Source organism: Mycteria americana, chromosome Z (assembly GCF_035582795.1).
Source record: "Mycteria americana isolate JAX WOST 10 ecotype Jacksonville Zoo and Gardens chromosome Z, USCA_MyAme_1.0, whole genome shotgun sequence".
NCBI classification, from domain to species: Eukaryota; Metazoa; Chordata; class Aves; order Ciconiiformes; family Ciconiidae; genus Mycteria; species Mycteria americana.
The window spans coordinates 14,771,954-14,792,880 of NC_134396.1; the positions used below are offsets into that span (position 1 = coordinate 14,771,954).

Below are 20,927 nucleotides of genomic sequence, written 5' to 3' on the forward strand. Positions count from 1 at the left end.
AAGACTGTATGTCAGGGACATCTTGGGTCAGGTTCACAATTGCCATGCAGAAGGATTTCAAAGCAATATTCAACAACAATGGAAAGAGTGTATCAGAATTACTCTGTGAAATCTAACACGGAGTTAGACTGCCACACTGGTGGTAAGCAAAGCTTTTCTCCTTCTACATGCAAGTGTTTTAATCAGATGTTTTACTAAGCTTGTCTTCACATCTGACTGTATACCAAAAAAATTATTTTCTACTAGCCTCTAAATGGTTGTGTTATGTTCCTGATGCATTTATATATATATGTGTGTGTGCATGTATATCTATTTTTAAACTTTTCATCTCTGAGGTGATTCCATTCAGAGATGGGTAAAGTGATGCTGGCACACACAGTGCATGGTTTGCACTGAATATTCTGCAAGCTTGCAAAAGTTTCTCTCAGTGATGAACGGTGCCTTTTTTTTTGTACAAATATTTTATACTTTGTATTTCTGGCTGTGGCTTGATACCATTAAACTCAATGGAAAACTCATTGACTTCTCTGTGCGTGTGTTTTGGCTTTATTTATCATAAAAATATCAGATTGTTCTTTGCAGATCCTCTCCTACCAAGACCAAAGTAAAAAGTGGCGTCTTCCATTAATCATCTGCTAGAATATTCTCTAGACTTTTTGACAATGTCTGTAAACCAGAAGTATATTACTTAATAAAACATTTATTGTAAAATTTTTTGAAAACTTGAGCTTTCCGTAGCAAAAGTTGTTTTAATTTAGAAAAAATACTTGTTTATACTTAGGCAAAGAGTTAAGAGACATTTAAATACAGTTGGCCATAATCCAGATAGAAATTGTTAAACTTTTGGCAGTTGGAGCAATCAGACAGAAATATGGTTTGTAATTTAGAGAGATCAGTTTGAAAGAGAAAGTGAGACACCTGTATGTTAGTGTTTTGAATTTCTTAGTTCTCCAATCATTAATTTAAAATTACTTCTGGGAGACTATTCTTGCTAACTTTTCTTAAAGCTTTAATTGAGAAACATTCTGAAGATCACCTTAATGGACTTCGTTCTAAAATGTATTAAGCTCTTTCTGTAAAGGTAATCTTACTAGCAATGATATGGTACGATATGGTTGGTCTTAGTAAACTGAATGGAGGGAGCAGTGTATTGAGAGAACACCTCCTGATTTCAGTGAGATCTACTGTTGTAGATCACCATAGGAAAATGGATAACGAAATAGTCACTAGCACTGCACATTGTGTAATTGGGTTACCTCTCCTGGTGTTTTCTTCTGCTACTGGTTGCATCGTTATTAGAATATTTATTCCATCACCAGTTTCAAAAATTACAGCTTGGTGTATCAATAAGCCTTATAACCCAGGTATGTGTGTATTTTTTTCTGTGCAAAGAGACAGCTTCCAGACAAATTTTCGTATTAATTGTTTGTCATCCTTGACAGATACGTGCAGGGCAGAGTCCTAGACTAGTGTCGTGGTTTAGCCCCAGCCAGCAACTAAGCACCACCCAGCCGCTCGCTCACTCCCCCCCGGTGGGATGGGGGAGAGAATCGGAAGAGCAAAAGCAAGAAAACTCGAGGGTTGAGATAAAGACAGTTTAATAGGGAAAGCAAAAGCCACACACGCAAGCGAAGCAAAGCAAGGAATTCATTCACTCCTTCCCATGGGCAGGCAGGTGTTCAGCCATCTCCAGGAAAGCAGGGCTCCATCACACATAACGGTTACTTGGGAAGACAAACGCCATCACTCTGAATGTCCCCCCCTTCCTTCTTCTTCCCCAGCTTTATATACTGAGCATGACGTCACATGGTATGGAATAGCCCTTTGGTCAGTTTGGATCAACTCTCCTGGCTGTGTCCCCTCCCAGCTTCTTCTGCACCTGGCAGAGCAGGGGAAGCTGAAAAGTCCTTGACCAGTGCAGCAACAACTAAAACATCTCTGTATTATCAGTCAACACTGTCTTCAGCACAAATCCAAAACACAGCCCCATACCAGCCACTATAAAGAAAATTAACTCCATCTCAGCTGAAACCAGGACAACCAGGGAGGTAGCAGTCTTCAAAAAAATAACATAGACATACAAATAAGAGAGAGGAGGGATATGCAGGCATTTAAAAAACAATAAAACCCAAAGCCTGCATTGTTTTCTTTTTTGACTCGTTATTCACATTCTAACTATAGTAAATGCATTTTTAAACTCAGAGTTCTTTTTTGTTTGTTTGGGGTTTGTTTGTTTGTTTGTTTGTTTTTTCCCACTCCCATCCCACCCCAGTTCCTTCTGGCTGATTGTGCAGGTATTTTTCCAAAGTCTCATTGGTTTATGCCATGTCTTTACTATCAGCACTTAGGCTGAGTAACTTTCATTTGAACCTTGCTGTTATCTGTATTACATATCTTATGTTACTGTAATTTTTTTTCTTCTGAAAGCATAATTAGGCAATGGGTCATAGAAAATACATATGTGCATATATGTATGTATATACATTCAATATATCAGTGACTGGATGCATGCAATGGAGTGGTTAAGCAAAAATGTGATTCGTGTGGACTAACGGCCCACACAAACATAGGCCTTTTGATTTAAAGGGGGGAAAAAAGTCTGCCATTTGTGTCAAACTGGAAAATTTTGATGTGCATAACTGTTTTTAACTGCAAAATGGAATCAAGCTGCAGCCTGTACGCTCTAGGTGTCTGACAGCTGTTATAAAAGTGGATTGTCTTTTCAGAGGGGTGAGGAATAGGCTTGTTCTGTATTAAGCAAAATACAGAATATATCCATCCAAAGAAACAAAGAAGCTAACAGTGTCAAAATAATTCTGGTTAGCAGAAAAAAGATACAAATTGGTGTATGAAGTCAGAATGAATCCATATAGGCCTGGTTACCCTGCAATATTACTTGTCTTGGGTTGGGTTAAATAGGACAGGATTGAGTTGTTGCCTGTTTGGAAGGTGCTGTTCTAAGTCTTTCTTGTTTACTTTATGAAAAATAGATGAAATTTCTTTATCTAACAGGATAAGGTGTTTAATTTCCTTACAGTCATACATGACTACAGCAAGAATGATACTGAGCAGTTTTTCCTGTTACGTATGCATGTAAATCATTTTCCTGCACTAGGAAATAAAACTTTTCTCGGAAATCATGAATGTGGCTCTCGTTTCAAGGAATAATGTATGGTCTTCCTTCTGGACATAGGTTTATTTGGGTTTTGTTTGCTTGCTGAGTATGTATACATTGTGATAGATCAATTGCTAGTTAGCAAATAGTTGGATAGTAAGCCTTGTTTGCAAAAACTTCATTGTTTAGCATATGCTTATAAGAAGGGCAGAATCTAGATGGCATCAAGAGTCAGATTTGTTAAGTTGACATCCTGGATTAGAATTTGGGACGAAATCAGGCTAGCCATACCATAAGCGCATGTCGGTCACATTTACAAGAGTGAGAACTTCTCCAGAGGACCAACAGTCCATCCTAGAGAAGCTTTTGAAGATGATTTATACACAGATCCCTTTCCCTGGGAAACTGACAGTGGATCCTATCAAGATGGGAAAAGTCTTTGTCAGTGGAAATTTCAGAGGAGAGTCAAAGTCTTTTGGGACAGCATCAGATGTGCTGCTATTATGTTAATACCTATTTCTGACAAAAGATGTGATGTTGGGACACGTCTCTGGCAAAGCTAGAACTCTCTCCTCTCCTCATCTAAATTCCATGTTAAAATTTGACATCTTCTCTGGTGAATTCATGATGATTAAAACCAAAAAGCTTACTCTCCTGTGAGAGACCCAGACCCATAAGTCTGATCTTATCTGTGTTTAAACTACTTAGAAAATAGGGGTGGTTTAAGGTACGTTGACTAGAGGCTGCAGTAAATGTATACACTGTTTGGGCTAGTGTTACCTGCCCAAGCTGAAGCCTGGAAGACTGTCAAACTCACGAGATAAGGTGGGAGAAATTATCAAAGCTCTGAATTTGCTGTGACTAGACTTTCTGGGATGTAAGTAAACTCACTGAAAACTATGTTGGCTATCTTCAGCTTCTGTTGCAACATGAGCCTATCCTTAATCTTTTTGTACCGTGTCAAATCCATTGTTAGCGGGATACAAGTAATATTTAATGAATTGTATTGGAAAAAATCTGTTAACCAGGTGAATTAAACATGGCAAACTGTTTCCACCTTATTTGACATCAGTTGTAAACGCTGTAGAAAATCAGAGCGAAGTGGGAACAATTATTTCGGTACACAGTGGGGAAGAGTAGGAACACCAATTAATACAAAATAACAAATAATACTAAGACGGTATGGCTATGATGCTGGCATTGTCAAGGATTTTTGACCCTGAGTGCCTGCTACTTACAGCTTTTTTGGACTCGCTCATTCACTTATCAAGTTTAATATTGCTTGATCCTGCATCACTGTAAAACTGGGAATCACTGATCCTTGTTCTTTTGAGGTTAATGGAAATCAGAACCATAGAACAAAGCAGTCTATGGCCTTACTTGCTGCTCTTAAAAATTGAAATGAGTTTCTAATATGATTTTATAAAGCATAAAGAGTTTTAGATGACTTCAAGTGTATGAATTATTGGAGAAAATATAACAATATGCATAAGTGATAATGTTAGGTGCAAATATTAAGCATTCTGTATTTTGACTATTGATTTATTGTATGAATAAATATAATGAACTATTGAAAGTTATTAATTTGTCACTCAGCAAAAATTAATTAACTTCATAGAAATCTAAATTTTGAAAAAAATAAAATCAGAATTCTTTGGGAGAAAAGTATTATCTTAAAATATTGACATCTTTCTTAAGGTGAGGTTTATTATTGCCAAAATACTAGAATTCTGACCATGAGGTAACATGAAGACGGTCACCAATGAACAGGGTCCCTCAGCTAAAAATCTATGCAAAGGAGGGATCTAGGCTTGCACAAATTAATGTTCACCTTGAAAAGGGTTGTTTTTCCCTTTCTTCACAACAAACTTTTTTGTCCTTCTCCTCCAGTAAGAGATGAGAACTTCATACCTTGCTCTGAAGGTGATGGGCCACTCCTGCAGCCTATAGAGAAATAATCTACTTTTCGTTGCCTCTAGAGAAGTAGTTCTTTCTCTGCTTTGTGTGAAGAACTGCTGATAGTTCAGTTGCTTTGCAAACTTAAGTACGGCTTCATATTTAGCAAAAACTACAGTTTGTGGAGGTGTTACCAGACAAAAGGAAAATGGGGGATCTATTCTATTGAGCTTTGTAAGACACTGCTGAAAAAATTTTTAGAAACCTTTGTTTCCAGTAGGCAAAATTTATGTTGTTACTGATGATGAAATAACGTACCATTAGTAAATGAAGTACAGTATAATCTCTTCAAAGTACATACCACTTCAGTAAATAGGTATGTTTTAAAGATGCTTGTTTCAGCATAAACTGTACAGCAATGCTGTGCAACTGAAATTTAGTCCATTTGTCTTGAATTAATAAAGGCTACATATTCGGTCTGTGCATTTTAAAAAAATTTCTTTTCTCTAAGTAGTTAATAAAGTGTTTCTTCCATGGACTCAAATCAGCAAGCCAAGAGAGTCCTGGTCCTGAGTTCTCATGAACATCTGAGATTAATTCAATTTGAACGGGAATTGTGAATTGTTGCTTTACCGCGGTAGCTCCGTGCATGCACGTGTGTGAGAGAGTGATGCCGTTTCCATCTGCTGACTGCCAAACATACTGACATTTTATAGCCAGCAGGGGCTCTTGCTCAGTTCAGGTACCAAAAACATCCGGTTCCCTGTTGATGGTCCCATTTCTCCTCTCACTGATCATGTGTGCCATAGTTTGTTCTAGCTGTACACATTAGACAAACTCGTTTGGAGGTTAACAGAGAAATCTTTTTCAAATAACAATTTTGTAAGCAGTGAAAATCAATCTAGGGCTGCTGGATGTCTTTAAAATAGTGTAGATATATATATTGTTTTAAGAGACTGATATGGGAAGAATAATAATTTGGTTATAGAACAACAAAGTTCGGAATTATTCATTATTTAACTTCGTTTTTGTTCTGGAAGGTTCATAAATGGGTTATCCTTAATGCAAATCAGATAGATCAGATTTAGTGACTGCAGTGGAAACAACTAGGATGTTTTGTCCGTAGAAGAGGGGCTCTTCCTCAGAAGAAATGGAAAAATTAAAAATATTCATTTTATAACATCTGTGCATATCTACAGTTAACCATGTTTTTATTGTGGAAATATAACTTAGTTTCTAGGCTTCATAGTCTATAGATAGGGCTGTAGAAATTTAGCAAATAATTCATTAAGTCATTTGCCGCCCCTTCACATTTCACTTATTATTTCCCTTGCTGGCTTTGGCTACCCCTTTCTCATGCTGGCAGGCTGCCTAACTTCTGTTAAACACTTTTGTTTTCAGGCTTTTATACAAATTCACTTCAGTCATCACACATTGACTTTCAGATAGACTAGGACAGAAAGGCTTAGAGAAAATATGTATGGTAAGAAAGTATATAAATCTAAAACGTGTAAATACTGTATCACTTGCTGAAAGATCTGTCCATTACTTAGAATTCGTGGCCATTTTGCCTGCTTGTAACTTCTGCAAAGTTGCAAGTCATGGCTACTTCAGTGTTTTGTGTAAATGATGTTATATCTGAGTATTCTATGTGAGTATTCTGTACATCTGTTAAAGTCTTTCTGAAGTAATCTGCTTTTTGGTTTATGAGTTATTGGCTGTTATTCTTTGGATATGTTGTGTTTTATATCATCCCAGCTTGAAGTATTAATGGTTCTTCTATTTCTAAGTGGTCACATGAAAATGAGGTTAATTTTAAAGTTAAAACTGTAAATAGTGGTTCTTACATTGCTATTTGTAATTGCTTCATGTGTATACACTTACGAGTGAAGTTGCTTGAGTTGCAGTAGCAAAGACCACAGTATTTATTTGAAAATGTGGGAGTGAATTAATCAATATAAAGCAAAATAGTCAAGATCTTTAGTATGAAAAAACCCTTCTCTAAACTGTAAAAGGTTTTAATTACATCTAAAGAGGCCTCAGTGTGATCTTCAATAGAAGAGTCTATGTAAATTATTTGTCAGTGGTGGTCTGCCAAAAGAAACCTAGGGGACAAGGCAAATCAGACGGTAGAAGTTAATTAGTGTCGTGTGTGCATCACAAATGCGGAGAGGCTTAAAAGCCACCAGCGCTACTGTGTGATGATTCTTTAAAATAACATCTTTGGGAAATAATTTTCTGAGTTTGGCTCTACAGTGTGATTTGACTGTGGGATCTGGAGAATGAATTTTTTACGTGTGTCTTATGAAAGCTTGCAGCAGAATAAAAATTGATGTATTTTGTTAAAAGTAGATTAGTTAAAAATGTTTTATTTGGGAATGCATAAAGATATAACATCAATCACAAGTCATGGTAGCAAGCAGAAAAATACACTTTGTTACTTTTGCTTATGTCAGTTTACTCAGACTGTTCTACCTGTGTAGGACTTAAATTATGAACAGTTTTTTAAAAGGTGCTGTGCTAACAGTAAAATCTACTGACTTTCCAACAATGGAGAAGAGTGCTAATTCTGAGACTTGTCTCAGACCTAATTAGATAGGTCTTCAGCTTTTCTGGAAATCTTCTGTATGGGAAGAAAGTAATTCTGTATTTTTGTTTTGCTTTGTAGATAAAGAGTTTGAGAAACGGAACTATCCGTGGTATTGTTGAAAGGAAGTTATTTTAAAGCAAGTGTATGAAGTAGAATATCTTCAGCATATAGGAATTGTGTACTTATAAAACAAATACGTATAAATCATATATTTTTCAACACTGATTAAAAATGTCTAATCTTGGAGATGAAAGTATGCTACGCTATTGTCTTTGCCTGATGGCATATCTGAGACAGTAAAAATGTTGCATTGCTTAAAAAGAAATATTATAAAGCTAAAGAAGGTACTTAGAAAAGGAACTGCAGTTTCTATATAAGTTCTTATTTTACTGTATATTTACTTAATTATACTGTATATTTACTATACTGTATTTATTTACTTACTATACCGTATATTTACTTACTATATATACTATACTATACTTAATTATACTGTATATTTATTATACTGTATATTTACTTAATAATGAACAGTGGTATGCAGTTTAGGTATTAACCCGAGATGGGCGAATTGTGACTCCTGACTGCTATCAGTTTTAAAATAACTTCATTTGAAATACTTGTTGAAAGCATACTGAAGGAATGAACTGCATTAATAACATCATTATGAAAGAAAGTATTTTATGCGGATATTTCTTTGTATTTCCTCAAAATGTCAAATTTCTGCATATCAGCCTCCCAGGAATGGAAAAAGCTGGGAGAAAAAGCCTGGGGAATGTTGTTAGGTTTTTTCCCTGTGAGGGATGGGGAGCTTGCACATCTTTCCAGTATCTGCTAATTTAAAAAGCAAATTAAAACACTCTTTCTCTGTACAGTAGTATGATATCTGACAGTCAGTCTGCTGTGTGCTACATCACCGGTTGAACCTTAATTCTTCTTCTTTGGCAGCAGTAGAATCTGCAGGTGGGATGTAGATCCAGATTCTCCACACTGGCTCCCCTTTCAGTATACTGAATGTTCCTTATCAGAGAGCTACCTACTGGTTTTTGTTTTTTAACGTAGAAAACATATTTAGTTTGCAGGCATATGTGAAAAGGCTCACATGCATAGAGCAGTTGCCAGGGATCGGAGATGATGTGGCCTGACTGCATTGCAAAGTTAACCAGTGAACTTTCAGTGCTCGTTTTTGATTCGAGAACAGCATCAAGTTTCTGATCCCTCACCAGCAATGGTGTGGAAGATATCCAGGTGAAGGAAAAAACAGTTGATAGAAAACTGATCAACAGTTCTTCAGAGAAGCATTTGCAAAGGGAGGGATACACTAAGGTGGATAACTTGGGTTGAAATATATTTGTCATTAATAATCCAAGTCAGCTGTAGAACATGGAAGCTTTAGTTAAAGTTACTGAAACACATAGCATTTCAAATTGATGTGTAGATAATAATAATTTTCTCAGTACTTTAATCCTTCATTTTTATCCTGTAGACATCATTGCACTTGTGTGAATACGTACAGTTCTTTCAAAACAATAACATAATCATCAATTTAAATATTATATGGAAATATATTTAACTGCCTTTTTTTTCCTTTTTCTTTTCTTTTTTTTTTTTTTTTTTTGCTATAGGGCAGATTGTACCAGAAAGAAGATTTGTAGAAGCAATAAATCGTCAAGCATATCAGTATGAAATGGGTGACTTTCCAACAGAATGGGAAGGTAAATCCTGAATATTTTGGTTTTATTTCAAGATAATTTTGCCATTGAATGTGGTTTTAGTATTTTTAATGGAAAGCCTGACTATGTGAATAGGTTGCCTGTTATCTTCATTTTGAGTAATGCAGGCTTTTGTTTAACTGCATAGTTATTACGAATTCTTAAAGTAACCCCTTTACAAATAGGATAAATCATGTTTAGGAAATCAGTACTTAATAAAAATGTAAATAAAGCCTGTATGATCATGACTTTCTCCTACTAAATGTGAAAATATTTGTGTCTGAGGGGGATCTGATAGAATAACCAAAACTAAATGTGTTAAACTTCCTAATTATGCCTTCACTGCAGTGTTAATTTGTAGGTCAGTTGAATTATTGGTGGCACAGTGATGTGTCTTTTCTTTTTTTTATGGTGGTATTTGGTTTCCTGTAGTCTTCCTTGCACAATCTTTAGGGAGTTGGAGAACCTGTTAATAATTAACCATTTTTTCCCACTGCTACTGATAAAAATTTTGTCTGAAAATTTGGGACATAGAAAGAAATTCAGGGAGGTTAGAGACATTCCTTAGGATTAGCTGAGCAGCCCTTGGAGAAAGAGAGAAAGCAGAGAGGGAGTGTATGTTGGTCCTTGAGGCTATAGGAGCTCAAGCCAAGTGTAGGGTTAAATGTGGCTTATAACCCAGGACTCTATAGCATAAGCAAGGAACCACTGTATTGTAGACAGAGTCTACCCGTCATTCAGCATGCTTTTTGGGGAGAATAATATGTAGGCATCTCCCAGAAGTTGCTAGATTTAAAGCAAGCAAACTTTAATTTTAAGCAGTATGTAGTTAAACTGTGGAATTCCTTGTCATTGAATATTCTGCTTGCTGGAAGTTTGCATGAATTCAAAAACTGATTAAATGAATTCGTGGAAGAAAAATCCTTCTCAGTGAGCTCTGTCAGTGAGCTGCAAATTAATGGAGGCTACAGTGTGTTCTGAGGAAATGCCACAATATACTTGCTTTACCTCATTTTCTTTCCTTTGCGCTCACTGTTGGCCCCTGAGGGAGATGATACTGAGCAAAGAGAAAACTTTGGTCCCATTATATCCCTTCATGGAGTCAGTAGAGAAATACCAAATGTTCCCATCATGCATTTTATCATTGTCATTACACTGATTCCGAGGATTTTTTTTGTGATCAACTAAGGCTAGTATTAACAGCTAAAAGCTTCTCAAAGGTGTTTCAACCCTGTTAGCAGCATTTGCCAACTGTGGTGAAACCGCAGTATCAACAGCTTCTGACTTCTGCTGCTGCTGCAGTACCCACAGTTGGCTGGGAAGTCTTAATCTAGTTGCTCCTAGTTCTTTATCAGCCCGAGACAGCCATCTTCTGAAGGAGAGCAGCAGCCTGGTAGGCTTGTCCTTACTAAATCATCTGGTGCTTGAATGGGTATCTACCTAATCCAACTTTCTGAAGGTCTACTTCCTCATCCAAAAGTTCTCCAGCCACTACTGGTCATCTTAGGTCTGTGTGACTGTCACACAATCACTCTGCACCACAAACACTGGGAAGCATGTATAAAGCCTCAGGTAATTGCTGTGCTGTGAATGAATTCTCATCTAAGACCTGCTTCTGCCTTTTAAGAGTCAAAAAATGCAATCCAGTAGTCTCTACCTGCATGTGGCTGGAATGAATTAACAGGAAACAACATGGACAGACAGACTGTCTCAGATGGGTGTGGGCTAATCACCCTTTCACAAAGGGTCTTAGACTGGTTCAACCAACTTGCTATATGAACCTGTTCCTTAGGACTGCTGGAATGGGTGTAGTGCTAATAAGCCTGCACTGTATCTCTCCTCAGAAACCTTAGCACAAATCCATGTGACTTGACAGTGTGGTGCATGGGAGGGTACAGCTGTTTGGAAGGATGCTTTTGGCCAGCACCAGTACAGGGACCTTGGAGTCAAGGGTCAGGTTCCCTGCAGTATGGACTTGCCTAAAAAGATGCAGCTGCCAGACCCAAGCGGCACTTTTGCAAGTCAAAGCATCTTGTTCAGGGTTTTTTTAAAGAAGAAAAGACAATTATCCAGTCCCATTTTTATGAGCCACTTTTATACTTTTAACGTTTAACTTCCTGATCTTTGTAACTGGGTTTTTTTCTTTGTGATTTTCTCACCACCAAATAGAAAGAATTCACAGAGAAAAGGAAAATTTACAGTATGCAGATAGGTAACAGTTTTTTCCTCTTAAGTACTGAATTTCTCTAGAAACAGAAGAGATACATGCATCTTCTTTTCCCCTGTGCATTCCTTAAGCAGAATGGGTATGTAGTGCAGGTTTCTGACAGATAAAGTATGGGAATTCCACAAAAAATACTAACCTGTATTTTTTTTGTCCAATGCCAATTTAAACATTACAGTTTTGTGGAAGTATAACATAATTTTAAAAAGCCAAACCTGGTACGTCTACTGCGGTTATAGAGGCTGTTCAGAGAACTATTGTGCCTTTGCTATATATTGGGGTATGAATTAGGGATGTGGGATGCTCTGAAGTTCAGTTCATCACTACGTCTTTTCTGCCTCCTGTAAAATGAAGAATTCTCAATTAAGTAAGAAATGGGAAAGAATGGAAAGAGTTGAGAGTTCAAATAATAGTATAGAAGCCAGTTATCTGAGTGGGAACAGATTAACACAAGGTTTTTAGACATGCTTTGCTGAAAGGCTCAGTACAATTCTGTCCCTATTTTTTCCTCTTTAAGATTGGTCTAGAAGTTTACCAGGCCCACAAGACCTGTGCTGAACTTTCACTCTGTATCTTCTGTCCAGACTCTTGAAAATTTCCCAATGCATTCTTTCTGTGGGTGTTCACTTTAGAATTTGTGCTGTTGTGGATGCTGATCATTCCAGCAAATAGTCTGAGACTTTGCAGAAGGATTTCTAAAATACTTGCTGTTTTCTCTGAACAGTAAAAGATGAATATAAGGTTAGAAGGCTGTATAATATTTCTTATTGCTGTTTTCTCTTTAGTCTTGGAAATTTTTTTGATTTTTAGTGTTCGAAATCTCTCTGCTGGGCACATGCTTGTACCTCCAGGGGCCTTCTCTCCAAATCCTGTGTATGCACTTTGACACCTGCAGCCTCTCTGCTTCAGTTTTGGCTTGTTCAGCAATAGCAGTCTCCTTGCCTAGCCTTTTCAGGCTTTTCACTTTAAGGACTGTGCTAAAGTTTCTGTTGCCTTATTTCCTCTCCTTTTTCTTGGGATCTGCAGAGAGCTGCTTTCACTTGTGCTGTCTGTGTTCTGCCAGAACTCAGTTTTTTCACTTGTGGATAATCCTTAATGGCCACCTGATGTAAAAGCAGTTATCCCAGCACCCTTTCCCTCTCCTTGTTTCCCTACATCACACTGACTAGAAAAGAAACCTCTTGTGGCCGAAATGAATAAAAGTACTGTCCCTGGAAGTACTTAAGGGCATGAGTTGTCTGAGAAGGACTTACACGAAATCAGGAATGAGGGATTGTTTAAGGAGTGGGAGCAGGCTGTAGTGAAATTTGAAGAGGGTCTGAGTTAAATCTCATTGTGTACCTAAGATATTCAGCCTGGACAGCTGGTAAACTAAGGGGCCAATTTTGGCGCTGTGTTTATCAAGTTATAAACATCTAATAAGGTAACCGAGACCATGTAGAAAGCTATAAAGCAAGTATAAACCAATCACCCAGATCACAGACTCAGTCTGTGCAAGCTGTTTCTCAGGCTCCGGAGGGGATATTTGTGTATTAGTCCTGAGAGTACACTGAATACAGGGCCAAGGGCTTACTCCTGAAGGGTTTGCCTGGAATTTTTCTCCTGAAAATGTTAGTTTTAAGTGCTCCACAGGATTAAATTTCTTAAGTTCTCAGACCTGTGAATTTTACAGAAGTTCTGAATGTCCATTAAGGGTTTTGTAAAAGTGAAACATGCTCAGTGTTAAAACAATAGAATCATAATCCCTTGTGTTCTCCTTAGTCTTAGTGTTAGCTATTTGCACACAGAAAATTAAGTCGATATTAGTTTTAAAAACCCAAAAGTGTGTTTCCTTTTGTACTGTAATTTTGAATTTAGAACATAATCCATATGCACAATACAAATATTACCTGGTTTTGTTTAGGTGAAGCCTCTTACATTTTACTACAAAGTGGGAGTGCATACTTTTCTTTTCCCTAGGCAATATGGATGCACACAACAGATAACCTTTCTGTAATGTTAGTTCTGGATGTTCACCTACTGTAGAATGTGTAATTTACCTCCTGAAGATCACTAATTTTACATACCTATAAGAGATTCATGAGATTGCATGCTTCATGCAGCATTTTATTGCCCATCTACTTCTAGTCTTTTTTTTTTTTCTTTCCTGGTATCATTTAGTGATTAATGGCAGTCTTAATTTGCATGCTCACTTTTATGCTCATTACAGTGCGTTATGTGCCAGTAGGAGTCTTAAAGTTCAATGAAAATCTCATGCATACTAATGAGAATGCAAATGAGTGCTGATGAAAGAATGCAAGGGTCTCAACGTGGGAAATGTCCAGCTATCTTGCAAAATTCCTTTTAGACAAAAGTAGCATTACAATGACTACAGAATGCAGGAAGTGCCATCCAGATAAAATTAGAAGCAGCAGCATAATGAGTGTGAAATGGAGGCAATGATTCATTTTGCCAAAGCTTTGGGGGGCAGAGAAGCATGTTTTGGTTACACTCAGTACATACATGTTACCTTCTCTACTCTACCGGGTTTAAAACATCATGGCTGACAATGGTGAGGGCATTTTGTTTTGTTAGTGTAGGGAATGGGAGTGTTCATGTGGAAATCCTTTCCAGCTATAACTATCACTGGACACTTTTTAATTAAGTGTATGCATGTGTGCATATGGTGTTCAAATAATATGTAATAAAGCACCTACCAGCCTTGTTTCCATCAACAAATATTTAGCTATGGTATAAACCTGTTCAGTAATTTAAACGTGCATTGACTAAAAGTGTAATGGAGAGTGCAAAGAAAGGTGGGAGAGCTTTTCCACTGCTAAATTGTATACACTGACTATATTTTCCAAAGAGAATACAAAATGTCTTAAATTCAAGTTATCATTTACTTGGATTTTGTTAAAATTAGTGCTAACTCAGTAGTAAATCACTGGTTATATTTTTGTATACATTCATTCTTCCTTTAATTGTTACCAAGAATTTCTCTTATGCCTGAGTTATGAGGTGTTGGTGTTTTTTTGAACCTTGTGTTGGATGCTCATGATATTGTTGATAACTTAGAAAAAATTGAAAGGCTTTTAAAATTTTCTGTCTGAAAGAGAACCACCTGAAAACTGGTGGAGGTTAAATATATTAGAGTCCTCCCATTCTTCTCCCCAAAGACTGAGGAGTGGTTAGGTGAATTATTAGAAAAATCTATTGCTTTTGAAAGACTGATAAAACTATTAAACGCTAAAGTACAATATACTAAAATATACTCAATTCAGATGACGTTTTCTTTGCTTTTAATCTTGTAATGTACCTTGAGCTGTGCTTTACGTAGAATATTTCAGAAATGGATTTGCACAGAGGGGATATCATATATTAAAGCTAACTAACTAACTTCATCCTATGGCTATAAAGAGATTTTAGTAAATTTTGTTACTGTATTTCTCCCCCAGCTACATAGCAGTGAAGGAATCTTTCATTAAATGATGATTTTCTAATGCAGCTCAATAGAGATGTTAAAATGAATTTACCTGTATTTTTTTTGAAAATGGTATCCAATCTTTGTGTCAGCAAGTTTTATTTAGGGTTAAACTGAAAAAGACTTGTAGTCCTGACATTTATTAGAAAGAAGGAAAGTTGATAGCTCCTATAAAACCATGCATTCAAATGCTTGTTTTGGCTGGAAAGAAAAATAGCACAGTGTTATAACTGTGTGCATTATTTGTGTATTTAAATAGATGCAATCTGATAATGGAATGTTTGATATGAGAAACCTTCCTAAATTAAGGATTGTTTTGTTGCTTTTGAGTGTTGGTACTAATTGAGATCTATTAATGAATGAAAATGTGTTGTGTAACGCTCTTTGCTTCACAGCTTCTGTTCACAGGGCACATGTCATTGTGTTACCCTTCACTGTTCTGTCTGTGGCTTGTTAAACTGAGGCAGATAATTAAATGATAAAATCTTTTAATAGAAGTATTCCATTCATCTGAAAATCATTAATCAAATAACTCCCTAAAAGTCCCATCTGCTATTGAAAGAAAATCTACTGTAATAGTTATATTTCAGCAGTAGTTTCTAACTGCAGCTTAATTTTTGTAGGATTTCAAATTTTAAGAATTTTTCTTTAAGAATCACTAACTGTAATCAGATGAAGTTAAAATGCAGCTGGTGTTGTAAGAAAATACTGGCAATTTAAAAAAAATGAAGCTATTTTTAGGTGCAGAGAGCTGTGGAATTGAAACCAGTGGTACTGTACTTCCATGTGACAAAAACAAGGCATGGCAAAGCAGAAGATGATGCTTTGTGAAAGTAATCCCTTAAATTTTGAAGGTTTACAACTTAATTTTTTTGTGAAACATCTTAAACTACTACTTTTCCTTTTTCCTCCAGCTGTATCTTTTATTGGTTAGTGTCTAGTATACATACTTCACCATACCTGATAGCTCTCCCACTTTCTTGCTTTTCTGGATGATGTTGGAACTATTGCTAAGTATGGACAAAGATGACTTCTGTCAGGAGGAAAGGCTTGTGTGCTATGATTTTCTCTAACAGCATCACTGGTCCTTTTACAAAGAGTGTCTGCAAGGCTGCCAGCTGAGAAGTGCCAGTCTCAGTTGTGCCAGTTTAGTCACTGATCTTGCCAGATTTTGCATTTGGAAATCCTAATGAAATTTAAATGTTTGAAAGTTCTACAGGTACATGCAAAATGTTTTCTAGTTCTAGATTTAATAGAAAGTCGTTTAGTTGTATTTTGGATTATCTTAATGGGCTGTTTTTCTTTCCAATAACATAAAACTTTTGCAGAAAGTATGACGTTGACTGCTCAGTCCTCAATCGCTTCTCTACAATGGCAAATTTGGGCGTAATCTTTGTTAGGACCAAAAGACCTCTAAGAAGAGCTGGCAGGGACTGCTTTTAAGAAAAGATGCTTGAGAATGGTATTTAAAAGAACACACCTTCAGAAAGTGTCATCTGATAGGCAAGAACCAAAAGTAATACCTTGCTTCATATCATTACAGGTATTTTACCATTACCCTTGAGTTAACGCTATTGGCCTTGCCATCATGGCTAAATTCCAAGCTACGTAATGCCATTTTGCCTCCCTTAATTCCGTTCTTAATGTTAATTGGAAGCTATTCCTCCTAAAACCAGTTTCAAAATGTTGCTGAAGCAGAGTGGTGTTAGTGTTTCACCCTACGTGTAATTGCATTTTCAGTAGTGAGGTGACATTATGACTCTGTGTAGCTTTTAGTGTGCTCGACTTGCTGTCTGTCGTGGTTTAGCTTCAGTTGGCAACTAAGCCCCACCCAGCCGCTTGCTCACCCTCCCCCCTTGGTGGGATGGGGGAGAGAATTGGAAGAGCAAAAGTAAGAAAACTCATATGGGTTGAGATAAGAACAGTTTAATAATTGGAACAACAAAAAAAATTGTAATGAGAGGGAAAACAACAACAGAGCGAGAAAGGAACAAAACCCAGGAAAAAAAACAAGTGATGCAACCGCTCACCACCAGCCAACTGATGCCCAGCCCATCCCCAAGCAGCGATTGCCACCCTCCAGCCAGCTCCCCCCAGTTTCTATACTGAGCATGAGGCCATATGGTATGGAATAGCCCTTTGGCCAGTTGGGGTCAGCTGTCCTGGCTGTGCCCCCTCCCAGCTTCTTGTGCACCTGGCAGAGCATGGGAAGCTGAAAAGTCCTTGACCAGTGTAAGCATTACTGAGCACCAACTGAAACATCGGTGTGCTATCAACATTATTCTCATACTAAAATCCAAAATACAGCACTATATTAGCTACTAGGAAGAAAATTTACTCTATCCCAGCTGAAACCAGGACACTGACTCATTCCTTAGTTCCCCTCGAAGTACAGCACAGATACTATTAGAAAATTAAGATTTGGAATAGTTCCTTCTTAAAGCATTTCTGAAACTTTATAGACAGCTACAGGCCAGACCAGGAGTTTGACTGGGTGATAATGAAAATGTCATTTTTGCTCTAATTTTCAAGCACAGTAAAAAAAGTCTTAATTATCTAAACAAACATAAAAAAGAACATTTTGCCATGTCTCAGCACTTGGAACTGGCTTTCCTTATGTTTGCCCTTCTGTTCATTACTGTCCACTTGCATTCTGCTACTCATTCATTTGAAAAATATGAGCAGAAAAGACAAATGTCTACAAAATATACAAGCCAGTACTTACCAATTGTGTGGAGTGAAAAGGCATGAAAAAATGCTATGGGAGTGATACTTCTAAAGAGTGATGGATATTGCCTTGTCCACAGTCAGGTAATTTGTTTGTCTAAATAATGCCGTAATAGTTGGAGCTATCTCTAATAATTCATTGACTGAATGAAGCAAGACCCGATCGAGTGCCGCCTCTCTGTCTGCAATGGGATCCCTTTGGATTGCTACCTCCGGTCAGTCCCACGCCACCCATCAGTGTTTGCAATGGGAGTGGGCATAAGTCTATTGATTTTGGTTCATCATGGAAAACCTCAGCCATGGGACAATTGTCGTTGCCACTGCTTTCATTCCTCTGCTGTCTTTTCCAGCATGAATTGACTGAGATGGAGGGAGCCTTCCCTTGCTTACAGTAGCTCCCCCTCGATGCAGTGGCTAATCCCACACAGCCGTAGGACATGGTGCAGTCGGGGCTCTGCAGCCCCTCAGTCAGGTTTGGAGCCGTACCTTGCATCCCTGTAAACGAATTCTAGTTGGCACTACCATAAGTAGGTTTCTGGCATTAACAGTGCCTGAGGCATATTCAGGAATCCTTTTTCTACAGAATGGTCTAAGGCTTCTCAATACTTTTCAGCAGTCATCTTGTCATTTGCTCAGGGTGAAGCTCAGCTCTGTGTAGCAAGCTCAACAACAGGCCTGGGCTGTGAGCCCTGCTTTTTAAGCCCTGCTTTGGCAGCCAGGGTGGTATGTAAACTGTGCCCAAGCTCTCCTCACAGCGGTGATCCCCCCACTTCGTTCTGTGAAGACTGAGTATTGACATAGGAAATAATATCTTGGGTCTTTATATTTTGGGAAATGATACGGCTTGCCGGTTGTGGAAAATACTATTGTAGTTTTTTATATAAACATTTGCTTTCTGTTAAAATTCATCATAATTTTGAGCTTTAATACTGGCTGTGATCTTTGAAATAATCCATTTGATTTTTATTTCTTTTGCAGCATGGATAAGAAAAAAAAGAAAGGATCCACCCACCATTGAGGTGAGAGAGATGAACTGTCTTTAAATTTTCAACCGTTGTAATTAAACTACAATAATTAATTTATAATGGACTCATCTGTCCAGTAATTTCTCACTTTTGGGAGACAATTTAGTATGTTGCTTGCCTAATTGATGAAATTATACACAGACTACATATCTAACACTTAGGAAAAAGAAAAACAAATGGAAATATAAACTCCAATGTTATTTAGTTGTTACTTTTATTTACGTGAATTCTTTAACATGATCTATGTAGATTCTTTAAGATGATCATGGCCATTCAAGAGTTTCTTTAATTAAACGAATTCTGAAATTACTGCTATGAATTTTTAAAACAGGTCCTCTATGTATTAACGCAAGGGGTTTTTTATGGTAGTTGATGTTAAAATGCAGGTTTCAAATCCAGTTGCCGGTGGATTCATGAGTACAGGAAAAGAAATGGCACTAATATTTTACAGTGCTAATGAGATGGGGGAGTTGCAGCCATGACTTTTTCTGTAAGTGGTTTCTAATATAATGAAGCAGGAAAATATCCCACAGTCGTTCATGCTGATGAGTTTGTAAAGACTGGAATGAGTTTGACTGTTGATCTGTGTATATAGATGCGTGCACATACACTACTTGCCCTGGATTTGTATTACAAATTGCTAAGCACCAGCTAGGAATGAGTGAGTAGATGAGGCATGGTTTACTACAGAAGATTCAAACTGATGCCCAGAGACGCAGGTACTTGACTTGCATCCATAGGAATAACTGTGTCAAATTCAGCGAAGCTGTGTTGGCATGCTCTAGCCATGGATTTGGTCACTGAGATCTTCTGGAATATACTGGTTTGTGAAAAGTTGTCCTGCCTGTCTATGTGTTAAGATGACCTGGGGAAGCTTGTCAGTTGATGTTTACAAGCCATAACTCATTGAAATGAGCTCCCACACAACTTACAGCTTTTCAGCTAATTCTGCCTCTGTTTTGCACTTACCACTGAGGTTGTAGGGTTAATAAGGGCTGTAATACACCCACAAATGGAATAAGTTAAAGTTAAATTTATCCTCAAAGCTTTTTAGGACTTAAAGCAAATTCATATGCTTTTCTTTGCATTAATATTCAGGGAAGTATTAATTGTGATTTCTGCCCCCCTAACCCTCCCCCTCCCCTCCCCCCCCCCCCCCAATGCTAGTTACTTGTGCAGAAGTGATACTACAGCAGTTGTTCTGTCTAAGCTTGGACTGATCTCCTTTTAAGTAGCTCTGGCTCCTAACTGTATACATACAACTTTTATTGTTGAAATTACCACCTCATGTGGTATTTGAAGATGGGGGGTGTTGCATGTCTTTTGTCCTGTCATTTCCATAAGCCAGACTGCCATGATAATTGTGTTAAGGTAAACCTGCTCCAGAGAACACAGGCAGCCTTGGGTTTGGAACTGGTGCAATAAAGCTCCTCCTGCCGCTGGAGGTGTTGGGTCTGTTTCCAAATAGGGAGCAAGGAGTCTCCACAGGTGAGAGAACTGTGGATCAATAGTTGTAAATATTTTACCTTCCAGAAAAAGCAATTTATGGAGAATGAAAGATTATTGGAAGTAATGGTGCATTCAGAGTTACAGGACTGCTTATACCTTCAGTTTCATGAGGTAATAGATCTGAAAAATAATTTAGCAGCTAGGTACTTTACCTGCAGGGCTGTGCATTGACCTTATCAGAGCAGAAGTGATATACCAGGAATTTGAAAAGTAGTTATCTTTTCTTTCAAGTAATCTCTAAACAGTTTTTTCCTGTATAAGAAAAGGTAGTTCAAATATATGTATGTTAAAAATTCTTGCTAATATTTTGAAAATAATGCTGCAGTCACATTTTAGATATGTGATAGTACAGCTTAATTTTTTTTCTCTATCAGTGTAGGGTGATATGTATGATCTACTTTTCTCCTGATTTGAAACTGTTATACCACAAACTAAAAATTCTTGCTAATATTTTGAAAATAATGCTGCAGTCACATTTTAGATATGTGATAGTGCAGCTTAATTTTTTTTTCTCTATCAGTGTAGGGTGATATGTATGATCTACTTTTCTCCTGATTTGAAACTGTTATACCACAAACCCTTATACCACAATATCATTATACATATAATTATACTAGTGAAGTACATATAGAATACTGTTTGGTCCCTATTTGTAGGACTGATTTG

At 37.3% G+C, this 20,927-nt stretch overlaps 1 protein-coding gene across 3 annotated transcripts in view; it reads left to right on the forward strand.

The window, feature by feature from the left end:
* The window catches only part of NDUFAF2 (NADH:ubiquinone oxidoreductase complex assembly factor 2), a 73,437-nt gene that overhangs the window by 37,716 nt on the left and 14,794 nt on the right, over positions 1-20,927 (forward strand). For 2 of the 3 annotated variants that reach the window (XM_075526774.1, XM_075526775.1), the window contains exons 2-3: positions 9,227-9,316; positions 18,706-18,746. In XM_075526774.1, coding sequence (XP_075382889.1) covers positions 9,227-9,316; positions 18,706-18,746 — 131 coding nt within the window. The remainder of the gene's footprint in view (positions 1-9,226; positions 9,317-18,705; positions 18,747-20,927) is intronic. The other variant, XM_075526776.1, reaches the window with a different exon arrangement.